At 46.4% G+C, this 12,109-nt stretch overlaps 1 protein-coding gene across 2 annotated transcripts in view; it reads left to right on the top strand.

Annotated features, from left to right (window-relative positions):
- The first annotated feature begins 10,892 nt into the window (after positions 1-10,892).
- Positions 10,893-12,109, top strand: part of Gad1 (glutamate decarboxylase 1) — a 36,873-nt gene continuing 35,656 nt past the window's right edge. The window contains exon 1 of one of the 2 annotated variants that reach the window (XM_027946097.2): positions 10,893-10,986. In XM_027946097.2, the coding sequence (XP_027801898.1) occupies positions 10,905-10,986 (82 nt within the window). In that variant the 5' untranslated portion in view covers positions 10,893-10,904. The remainder of the gene's footprint in view (positions 10,987-12,109) is intronic. The other variant, XM_027946098.2, reaches the window with a different exon arrangement.

The raw sequence follows: 12,109 nt of genomic DNA, 5'->3' as shown, positions 1-12,109 counted from the left end.
AATTTGCTGGGCACGGTGATGCACACCAGTAATCCCAGCAGCTTGGGAGGCTGAAGCAGGAGGATATAAAATTCAAAGCCAGCCACAATAAGTTAGCAAGGCCCTAAGCAACTGAGACGCTGTCTCAAAATAAAAAAAGTAAAAGGACTGGGGATATGGCCCAGTGGTTAAGCATCCCTGCATTCACTCCCTGGTACCACAAATTAAAAAGAAAGAAACAGTCTTGTTTTGCAAAGCTTTTGTTTCAGAGGTGTATGTGTGCATCCTATATCTTGATGTAAAATGTATTTCTTCCTATGGGTCTCAATAAAAAATAAAAGAGTGGTATGAATAGCAAAGACTAAAGTAGGATACAAAACTCCATTGTTAACTGTTCAAAATTGCCACCTGGAAAAAGACAAAGTAGAGATGAAGTGGACTAGAGGAGTTACCTTTACAAGTAGAAAGAATTGACAAGAAAGGGTGATGGATTTAATGTAAAGAAAAGGTAAACATCAAAGATGAGTCCCAGTTTGATCACTAGGTATATGGTAATGCTAATTCCAAAAACAGTAACACAGAATGAAAAGTAATTTTGCTGACAAGACAAAGATTCACTTGCATCAGTTGAGTATGGGAAGTATATTTGTTTCCTCTGACTGGCAGAATAAGTTACCACAAATTTAGGGGCTTAAAACACAAACTTCTTACCTTACAGTTCTGGAGGTCATAAGTCCAAAACAGGTCTCTCTGGCCAACATCAGGGTATCAGCAAGGCCACAGTCCTTCCAGAGGTTCTAGGAGAGAATCTGTTTCCTTGCTTTTTCCAGCTCCTAGAGTCCTCCCATATTCCTTGACTCATAACCACATTTCTCCACCTTCAAAGACAGCAATGTCTAGTCATGTCTCACAGGCTACCATGTATTTCTCCCAGCTTCTCCTGCCACTTTTAAAGATTCTTGTGATTACACTGGACCCATGTGAATTCCCTACAATAACCTCCCTATTTTAAAGTCAGCTGATTAGCAATTTTAATTTCATTGGCAAATTAATCCCCCTTTGCTCTTTAATCTAACAGTCACAGGTTCTGGGAATTAAATTGCTGATAACTTGGGGGTGGAGGGGTATATTATTCTGCCTCCTATAGGAAGTAATGGATACATGTTATCTCAGGTTTTGGAGTTCGTGGTGTGGAACTTAGAAAAGACACTTAGGCTAGAAATATACCTTTATTAGAAGGCATCAAATCAGAGAAAGTCATCAAAGAAACTGTGGATGCCCCATAGAGATAGAGTAGTCTGAATAGAAGAGGACCAGGGATAGAGTCGTAATGATCACCAATACTGAAGTAGTAGTCTAAGAGAAGTGCACAAAGGAGACTGAGGAATCACCAGGAGGAAAATCAGAAAAGGAAATATGAAGGATACCATTGGTTGTCTACTTAGCATCGTTCCTTTCTGTTGCTTTGTAAAGAGAGCCCTGGATCTGTTCACGTAGTCACTGCCCCCATCACCACCCCGCTCCACACACACACACAGCCATGAAGCTCCTGAAAGCTGACTCCACCTTCAGCCAATCCTTGCATGGCACTTCCCTGGTGACTCTGACTTACTCTCATGATTAGAAGAGATGTTCCTCCATTACTCTGGGTAGGAACTAAGAAGGATGCTGCCCTGTCACTGCTGGCAATCATCTTATGATCATGAGAACTAATCTAGCTGGGCACAGTGGTGCACAACTGTACCACAGGAACCACAGGAACCCAGTGGCTTGGGAAGCTAAAGCAGGAGGATAGCAAGTTCAAAGCCAGCCTCGGCAACTTAGGGAAGGCCTAAGAAACTTAGCGAAGCCCTAAGCAACTTAGAGGAACCATGTCTCAAAATTTTTAAAAATTTTAAAAAGGGTTCAGTCGTTAAGCACACCTGGCTTCAATCCCTGGTACAAAAACAAACAAACAAAAACTTAGGATGAAGCAGATGCTGAAGATAAAAGAACAAGAACAAAAAGAACCTAGGTCCCTGATCCTCAGCACCACATAAAAAAATAATAATAATAACATTTAGCTGCTGCACCAACTCCCTGGGAGCCAGCCCCTTGTTTGAGCTTACTGTTGAGATACACTTATTGTTGAAGCCAGTTTGGGTCAAAGTTTCTTTTACTTGCTCACAACTCATCGTAGCTGATACAGGTGTCACCACAGGAACCCAGAAAAGAGTTTCAAGGAAGATGGAAAGATCCATTTTGCCAAAAGGTTGTAGAGATGACAGATAAGAACTATAAAAGGTGACTGGATCACAACAAAGAGGTGGATGGTGGTATTAGGCAAAGTACCAGCTGCAGCCACATTTGGATGAATTTGAGTGCATCAGAGGTGAGAGAAGCAATAACAAGAAGTTTGAAGAAAAAAGATGGAGTATCATTAGACGACAAAAAGATCATAGTTGTGTGTCACTTAAAGATGGCACTTCTGAGAAATGTGTCTTTAAGTGATTTTGTTATGTGGACATCATAGCATTTACTTACACAAAGTAAGATGACGATGACATCACTAGGTGATGTAATCTTACGAGACCTCAGTTGTGTATGTTGTCAGTTGTTGACCAAAACGTTGTTATAAGCACCATCAGTGGGATAATAATATATACTAAGAGCTTGTGTTAGGCACCATTTTAAGTCTTCCACAAGTTAATGTTTTTAATCCTCATAACACCTCTATAGTGTAGACATTCTCCCCAACTTACATATGATAAAACTGAGGCCTAGAGAAAAGAGAAGAAATATTAAAAATTTTATGTCACTAGGACCTGGGTTGTGGCTCAGGGGTAGCGCGCTTGCCTAGCATGTGTGAGGCACTGGGTTTGACTCTCAGCACCACATATAAAAACAAATAAATGAAATAAATGTCCATCAGCAACTAAAAAAAAATTTAAAACATCACATTAGCCTAACAGGGAGGAGCAGGAGCAACAGTTGACATTTATGGAACACCATCAACCAGGCACAGATGAACTTGCTAGAAAGGGTTTTATGAACACCACAAAAGATAACTCACAGAGCTGGTATTAGTTTCCTATTTTGCTGAAGAGAAAACTCAGAGCAGTTAAATGAGAACTGATAAGTAGAATCAAGATGTAAACTCAAGACTGACTGACTTCAGTGTTTTTCCTTTTTTATTTTTTAAATACCTTTATTTTATTCAATACCTTTATTTAGTTTATTTATTTTTATGTGGTGTCGAGGATCGAACCCAGGGCCTCACACGTGCTAGGTGAGCTCTCTACCGCTGAGCCACAACCCCAGACCCAGTGTTTTTACTTTTTTTAAAATATGATTTTTTTAGTTGTAGATGAACAACACAACACCTTTCTTTTTTATTTATTTGTTTTTATGTGTTGCTGAGGCACAAACCCAGTGCCTCATGCATGCTAGGCAAGTGCTGTACCACTGAGCCACAACCCCAGCCCCTGTTTTAACTTTTCCTCCAGTCAAAAGCCACCTTGAAGAGCCCAAGAGGTCTTTGAGTCCATAGCATTTACAACATGAGAAGATTCCCCAGTGAGAAGAGTCACGAAATATTATTTCAGAAGAATGAAGCCTGGTCTGTTTACCTCTAACACTTTTATTACAGAAGCTCTGAGAGAGTAAGCAATTTTTCCAAGGTCAAATTGTTATTTTGTGACAGAAGTAGAAGACCTCACTTAGCAGTGCACAGAGCACTGTACCTGAAGGGAGACAAAAGAATTTCCTGATCACTTCTCACCCACTTCCTGTAATCTCTCTGGATTTAACTTTCCTCATCTATAAAACAGAGGACCTTGAGTGATAATTGAGATTTCATACAACAAACACACCACATGATTTCCATGAGACTTATTTCTAACTTCTAAAATAAAATTTCTGTCGCTATGAGAGACAGAGAAGGAGACAAAGATACAGATCTCTAGTACCCCAGACTGCTTCCACCACCTCCACCACCTCCACCACCTCCACCACCTCCACCACCACACTGTCCCACAGTAAGCAATCCTGGACAGCCTATGCCAACATGTTTCCCTGAGTCCACCTTGGTTCCTCTTGGCCTTCTTGGTATGGGACAGTATATTCATCAACTACTGCCATAATATTAATACATAACACATCACCCCCAAAACACATGGGTTTGCAAGTTAGCTCCACTTCAGTGGCAAAACCCAACCTCAAGGGGATGGGAGAGAGAGGAGTATTCTGTCCTGATCCAGGAAAAAGAACTTTCAAGTCTCCTTATACTCTGATGATTTTACATGGCTTATCCCTGCTTATGAAGTTGAGATAATATAACCATAACTCCAGGGAGAAGATGATTCCCGTTTAATCCTTTGTTTACGGACTGCTTGAGATCTTGGGTTAAATGGATCTAAAGGATCCCGGGCTCATCTGTGGTCAAAGAAAATAGGACCTGAGTCTGGCAACTGAGGGTAAAAAGAATGAGATCCTGGCTGTGTTGGGGGAAAACCCATGGTACTAATTTACCAAAAATTTCAGTGAGCTTTGCCACATAAGTTCTTTGCATTAAACAGACTGGGTTGAGCAGCTGTGATAAACCCCTCCCGTTAGGTTCCAGTTAAGCGCCTGAGTAACCGATCAGAATTAGGGTAACAGCCTGTCCTGAACTAGAAGTTTAAGTTAATAGACTATCCACAACCAAATCAGAACCATCCAAAAACTTCTCACAAAGTAGTCCCAAACACCACCTGAAAATGGGGATTAAACACCTATTATTTTAGAGTTCAAGAGCACTAAAAGTAATGGGTAAAATATTACAATCCCTAGTCTTTCATTCCATACACCATTTCATTACAGGAATCTCATGTTAGAAATCCCTTCTCACACCCCATGTTTTTGGGGAAAGACTGATTTGGCTTAACTTTTGTTGAGAGGATAGAACACAGACATATCTTTAAAGCTCCCTGTCAGAATTGAAATCCAGATCTGTTACTCCCTTGGTTTCCGGTTCTGTGATGAAACAGTTTCTTGCCTCCTATCAAATGGTTCACTTCTTCAGGGTAGCTTCGGGATGCAGCTGTGGGAAAATAATTAATGCCATGCATCCCCTTCTCTTCCGCCAATTGTACAGAGGACCCGGGTGTTTCAGGTCACCTTTGGAGTATCTCTCAACATTTCAAAAGGCTCTGCTTTGTGAAAAATGGCAGAGATGAACATGACGTGGAAAGGCCTGCAGGCTTCCTTGAACAGCTCTCTTGTGGGGCCCGGCTCAGAAGTTGTAATCTATCGCCACCTGGTGGTCACTTTGTGTTCGTGTTTGGAATAGCATGAATTGGGCGTTTTAAGATTTGCACAAGGAAATTTACCCATATACTACTCACCCAGTCCTCCTTGATTAATTATGTAAAAATATTTTCGCCTTCTAAATACCAAAGGGCAAGGACCATGAAGAATTTAGTTCTATTCCTTGCGAGAAATCATTGCATATCCAGAGTCCTCTCCAGCGTTCTGACTAGAATTCTGCCTCCAACGCCAAACTTTTAACCCTTTCCTGCCTCCCAAGAGTGGGGGTTTTGTGATCTGTTGGGATAATAGTGTGGATTTAGCTATGCCTCTCCAATGAGAGCCCACAATGATTCGAGAACTATCTTTGAAGTACACAAACAGCAAACGGACTTAAAAAAAAAAAAAAAAAAGCCTAAAGTGAGGTTAAGCAACACTTCCCCAGTCCTCATCTAGAGAGACCCATTTAAAGATGAGCACTGCGTTTTTGTTGTTATAAATTACCTGTTTAAAATAGATTTTAAAGAACCATCTGAAATGAGCCAACAACTTGACTCTAGATCACCTTTACTGGAGATTAAAAATGCTAAGTACATTTTCCAAAATTGTTTTTTTTTTATCTATTCACCTTGACAGGACCCCCACACACATACACACACACACATGCACACACAAAGAAAGAAGAAAGGGGAGGGGACCAGGAAGCCCGTTTGGGCGTCCCTTTCTTCTTTTGCTGGAATATATTTAAACCTGGGGGTGGGGAGGGCATTGTGGGCGGAGAGACTTGTTCCCAAGTTCCAACCCTAGTTGAAAGGGATTTTGTATTTGGCAAACAGGATGGAATAGCCAGGCCGCAAGTTCACAAAACCCAAAGCCCAGGAGAGAGAGACCGGAGGGAAAGCATCCTCGCCCCCTCCTTTTGTTGCCTTTAGGCGTCGTTTTCCCATTTCTTCAAAGTGCTGAACCTCAGATCAAATGCAAACGAAACAGCTGGGCGGACACCACTCCCTTCCGGGCCACCAGTTACCACCCGGTTCGAGTCTCTGGAGAGGATATCTTTTTTTTTTTTTTACACCCCCATTATCCTAAGCAGTCACCCTTGGGAGTGTTAAGATTAAAAGAACAGTGAAAAACACAAATAAAAATAAAGGTTCTAAACGTTCTCAAGAGCCAAATAACAACCATAGCAAAAACAACTCAATCCAAATTCTTACCAGAGAAGTGGGCGAAATATTCCACCTCTCTCAACCCCCAACCAGGCAAAATATACATGGCAATTACTACCAAAAGCAGGGGGCGGAAAAGATGAGCCCAGCGGGCTATACATGTAATGCCCACAAAATGCCGGATTATGGGGCAGAGCGGTAGGTGCTGTCCGCGGTGCTGAAAGACCTGTGGGGGAGGGGGACCCACCTGGGACCCACCCCAACTTCAACACTTGATATATTGGAACTGGGTAGATTTTGGGGCCCTCAATTCCTTATCGTTCCTACTGAGCCCAAGCTCTGAGCTGTAGTGGAAAACAACTGGGAATAAATCAAAGTCATGAATTCCTAAGTCTACTACTCTCCCTGGCTCATTGGAATGTCAATTCCATTAGTGCAAGGATAATATAAATTGAAAGGTCAACGTAAACTCCAGCAGATTAGTGCCTGTCACATTGGAGATCATTAATAGACATTCGTTTATTTAATTAAGTACTAATATTTATTTTTTCAGATGGCACGATATCTTTATTTATTTATTTTTATGTGGTACTGAGGATCGAACCCAGTGCCTCACATGTGCAAGGCAAGCACTCTACCGTTGAACTATAACCCAGCCCAGTACTAATATTCAATTCAACTTTTTAAGATTAAGAATGAGCAGGAAACTTCATTCCTTCCCTCCCCACCATAAGGGAGAAAGAGATGTCCTCAAAGCTGGACAGAGCCGACTTTAATTTGCAATAGTCTTACAGGTTCTTTTTCCAACACGATTATTTTCTTGACTGAAATGTTAAGGGTGTTTTGAATCCTGGGGTAGAAGGAGAAAGTGTTTGAGAAATTCTCAATCTAGTGCTAAGGTGAAGTAAATGAATCTTCCTTTCCAAGGAATTTCAGGTCTCCGGAGAAGGTCGAAGAGATAGAGGGCGAGCGGGCATCTAGGCAGGACTGTGGACATCTCGGAGAACCGGGATTTGTTGCCACCTCCCTCCTCTGCCCAGTGCGTCTTGAATGATTTAGTACTGGCACCAGGCTCCCTGATTGGTGCAACCATATCGTTTAGGGAAGACTGGAGAAGGGGGGTGTGGATGGAATTCCTAGTTCACCTCGCTGTAAACCGCGCATTTCAAGGGGCTCAGACAAGCTATCGGGTGTTTCCTACGCGGAACAGGCACCCCTACATAAGTACGGTGCCCAACTGGGTGCACTAGTGCGGGCGACTGCTGTTACCACGCGCTGTGCCTTTCACGATGCTTTTGTGCCCTTCAAAAATGTCCTGGCTTTTACTGTAAGGTGAAGAAGAGGCTACAGTAGTTTCTTTAATATTAAAAACAACGATGTTATTTCAAACTTCTCCGCAAATCCCTCTTGTTGATCGAACTCTATCTTCCCAGGGCGGAAGCTTCTATCTCCCTTATGGAATTTTAAATAACTTATAAGATTTGGGGAGTTTGTGGTGGTGAAAAGAAATAAGATATTCAGAGGAAGGGACAGGCCTCGGGTAAACCAGCGAAGCCCGAGACGTGCGAATAAATGATCCCTGCCTGCTGCATCTCAACTAGGGGGGTGGAGGGGGAGTCACCGGGAAAACGACTAAAGCAATCACTGAGTGTATACACGGTGACACCGAGACAAGGACAAATATCAACTTTGTTTTTTTCCTAAAGAAAAAGAAAGTGAGTGATAAGAAAGAGGAGAAAGTAAACTAACGAGGAGAGTGGCTAAGAGAAGGTTTGAAGAGGCAGAGTTACAGAGCTTGGTCGCCTCTCCAGGTGTTGGTTGAGGCGCGGGAGGAAAGGCCAGAAGAGCGCGGGGACTCTCTGTCTCCGGACGTTTGGCGCCCTCTGGTGGGAATTTTACCGTCAACGCCTTTTTATGGTGAGGGACTTGACCCTACGTAGCCAAGTCATTAAGGTGCTTAAATACTGCAAAGGGAGAACCTGTTAAGCGCGTGAAATCGAAAGGGAATGAGGGGATGGGCCATAGCAAGGAAGGTCGGCCCACCCCTCCCAGGCCATCTCTGTGCTGGGGTTCCCCAAGCGTGTGGAGCGGCACTCGTGCATGTTATTAACCTTCAGACATGATCAATCAGGAGGACTTCTTTTCCCTTCGCCAAGGAAGTGAGCGTATACAGAATGGGAAATGGGACCCTTTTCCTACCGGTGGCACCAGGTAGCTGTACTCAGATGAGGTAATTTGGGGAAGCCTCAAGCTGAATTAGGAAACTGGAATGAGATGTAGACTCCTCCATGGTCTGAGTGGTCCCCTTTATCTCTGTCTTTACAGCAAAACCTGGCACAGCAGAGAGCCAGTAAGGACACCCACCCAGAGCGATTTCGCTCGAGGAAGCGTTTTGGGACCTCGGATCCGGGGGAATCACGCGGAAAGAGATTGGGGAAAATCCACTGCCCTAGTCTCTTCTAAGATATAAGGGGTGGGGGAGGAAGGGAGTAAAGAAGGAACGCTCAGTGAGGAAGAAATCTTCGTAGGAATTATCTTTTCCCTCCTCTCTCACTGCCTATTTCAAAAAATAGAGCGTGCTGAGTACGTTCTGGATTACTCATAGGACCTTTTTTTCTTTCTCGGTGCAAAATCGTGAGCTGGATTTATAATCGCCCTATAAAGCTCCAGAGGCGGTCAGGCACCTGCAAAGGAGCCCCGCTGCTCCACCGACGAGCTGCCCCCGCGAGCAGCAGCCTCGTGATTCCCCCGCGGAGCGGGTCCCCGCCTCCCCACTCCGCCCCCGCCTCCCCCGAAGCCAAGCAGCCACCTCTCCGGGTCTCTCTATTCTCCTCCAGGCGCTCGCGTGCCGGACAAGCGTAGCGAAGGCGAGTTAGCAGCTGGAGGTGACGCCGGACATATACGCCTGTAGCAGAGCCAAGCGAAGCCTGGTGGATCGTTACACGCTGCGCAGAGGAACAGCGGGAGTGTCCGGCTAGCAGTCGCTGGAGCCCAGGTGGGTAAACGCGCAACCACTGAGACTTCCCAGTGCCCAGCTTCCGCTGTTCAGCTGGGTTCTCTCGGCCCTCAGCTTCTCGTCAACCTCTACCCACTGCGCCCACCACCCACCCACCTTCCAGAGCCGAGTGCTTCCCATCCACTCCAGTCCGTGTTCTCCGCTAGTGCGAGGCGCAAGGACTTCTGCCTTGCGCACTCTTCCTATCCCGCCGTTTTGTGCCCCAAGGTGGCACAGAGGCTTAGGTTCGCGCTGAAGTAGAAGGAGAGCGATTTTCCCTTGTGCCTTCAGACTGCGAGCGCCCGTCTTTTCAAAGGGCGCCTAGATAGCAACAACGGAAGGTGCGCCTAGAAGCAATAACCTGTTACTTCCCCAGCAGCAGCGTTCCACCTGCGCCCGCGTTGCTGTGAAAGCGCGCGCGCGCGGGGCTGTGTAGGGCAGGAAAAAAAGGGTGTGGAGACAGTAGTTGATGGGCTCTTCTCTCGGGGATCTTTGATCTATCCAGATCAGCCCGCATTCTCTCGGTCCCGGAGCCTTTGGACACCATCGTGCCGGCGCGGAGCACCGGGCGGGGACGCCAGGTACTGATCTTTGTCCGTCGCCTCTTGCGCTTTAGGCGCAAGTTCGTTTCCCGGGTGACGTTCGTTTCCCCCACCCTCTCGGGTTCTGTACGGCGAACTCTGGGGGGTTAGGTAGCGGAGATGCACAGAAACTGGGACAGAGCCTCGCCCTAGGCTTCAAGATGGCTCAAAACCGAGTAGAACAAGAAACAGACGAGCAAGCGAGGTTCCGACCCGCTGCTTTCTGGATGATTGGAGTGCAAGGTGACTCTGTTTCTCACCCGGTCACGTCCGAGGGAGAAACGTCAAGATGTGAACATTGTTTTCCTCTCACCTTATCTCACCAAAGTCCCGGGTCTCCGGAGCAGTTAGCCTCTCCTTCTTTCCAGGGAATTAGCCAGACACAACAACGGGAACCAGACACCGAACCAGACGTGCCCGCCCCGTGCCTCCCCACCCCCCGCCTTCCAGCAAGTCGGCTGCCGAGAGCCCAATGGGGCTTGTCGCGGCTTGACTGAAAAATCTTTCACTGAGCGCTCCCTTGTGCTCCTAGCCCAGTCCCTCACACCCCCGCGTCCTGTACTGGCCTTGGTCCCCCCTTGTCTCTGAGCTGCACTCCAGGTCGCCCGGCTGCGCAGCCAGACTGGAGAGCCGCCCAGGGCTGCGTTGCCTGCGCCGGAGTCCCTGAGCTAGCGCTCACTTGTCCTCCGCCCCTCACCAACCGCTCACCCTGACCAGCCAGCTCGCTGCCTTTCCTCCCCCGCTCCCTCCCGCACCAAGACTTCAAGGGGAGTGTCTGCACACGCACACACACCCCACTCTGGCCTCTCTGTCGCCTCCGGTACGCAGGACTCCAAAAGCCCTCGCCACACAGCTTTCGCTTGTCTTTGCAGCCTGTTCTCGCGCCCAGCACACCGAGGACCCCGGACAGTAGAGCTTATGGCGTCTTCGACTCCTTCTTCGTCCTCAACCTCCTCAAATGCAGGAGCGGATCCCAATACCACCAACCTGCGCCCCACAAGTAGGTCCTGCCCCAATTTCCTATCAAATGGACTGCAGGGAAGATGGGGGGCGCTGGGACGTCGGCAGACTGCGCTGGCGGAAAGGGAAAGGGGAGCTCGGAGATGATGGAGGCTGGGAAATAAATGGGGCTCTGGCCCAGGTTCCTGCCAGAGGTCATTTGACTGTCAGGGAAGCTAGGTTACCCCCAGAGCATCCAAGAGCGAAAACCCCTCAGGGTTCTAGCGGCGGCGATTGTTAGGGGCTTCTCATTGGGCTAGGGGCGCTCAGGAGAGTGCTGTTTTTGTTGTGTGGTGTGGCTTCTTTGCTTGGTGGGACTACAAGGGTCAGAGCAGAGGGCAGTGTGAGGAGCCAGCGTCCTATTGGGAATAGAGTTTTCTGTCTCTGGCTTTCGTTAAGCTAAGATCTGACCTCCTCCTCCTCCTTTCCCCCTACGCTGTGCTCAAAGTCTATAATCAGCGGAAATTTCGACGTTAATTGCAGCTTTTAGAAAACTCAGGGTCCCTAATTGCTCCAAATTTGCGTCGAGCTATTGACAGTGAGGGAGAAGCCAGGGGCGGGAAAGGTGCATAAAACTGTTTTGAGACTGAGCCTCGACATTTCCTACACTTAATTACATCTCTGAGACAAAAAAGGGTGGGGGGGCGGATGTTGAGCAACATTCTGAGTGGCAAGAGGTGCGGAAATGGAGGAAGCAAAAAGGTTTTCCAGGGTGGGAACCGAGAACACCTCTCTCCTTTCTCCCAGGGGACATAATTTGTCAGCAGGTGACAAATGTTAGAAAAGGGAAGAAAAGGGGAACAGATTAAAAGGAGTGGGATTTATGTGTTCCTTTCCTAAATCCTACCAGTTCCTCAAACATTTGCAGAATCTTTCTGTAATTCAGATTTTCTTCCTCTCTGTGAAGGCATGGGAATGAGGGGTTGTTTATCTTTTTCCAAATTAGAGTGAAGTGTCTCCTCATCCCACCCACCCTCCCAAATTTTTCAGCTTCAGACACCCCAGAATCACCCCCAGAATTTCTATTCAGAAGAGGCTCAGGGAGGACAATGTGGTTAGGAGTACTTATTGCTGAGCTTTAATGGCACTTTCTATAAGCTTGAGAAAATAATTGTCCTCAAGAA

This window comes from Marmota flaviventris, chromosome 11 (assembly GCF_047511675.1).
Source record: "Marmota flaviventris isolate mMarFla1 chromosome 11, mMarFla1.hap1, whole genome shotgun sequence".
NCBI classification, from domain to species: Eukaryota; Metazoa; Chordata; class Mammalia; order Rodentia; family Sciuridae; genus Marmota; species Marmota flaviventris.
The sequence above is the reverse complement of the archived record's forward strand: the minus strand, read 5'-3'. Positions and strand labels throughout refer to the sequence as shown.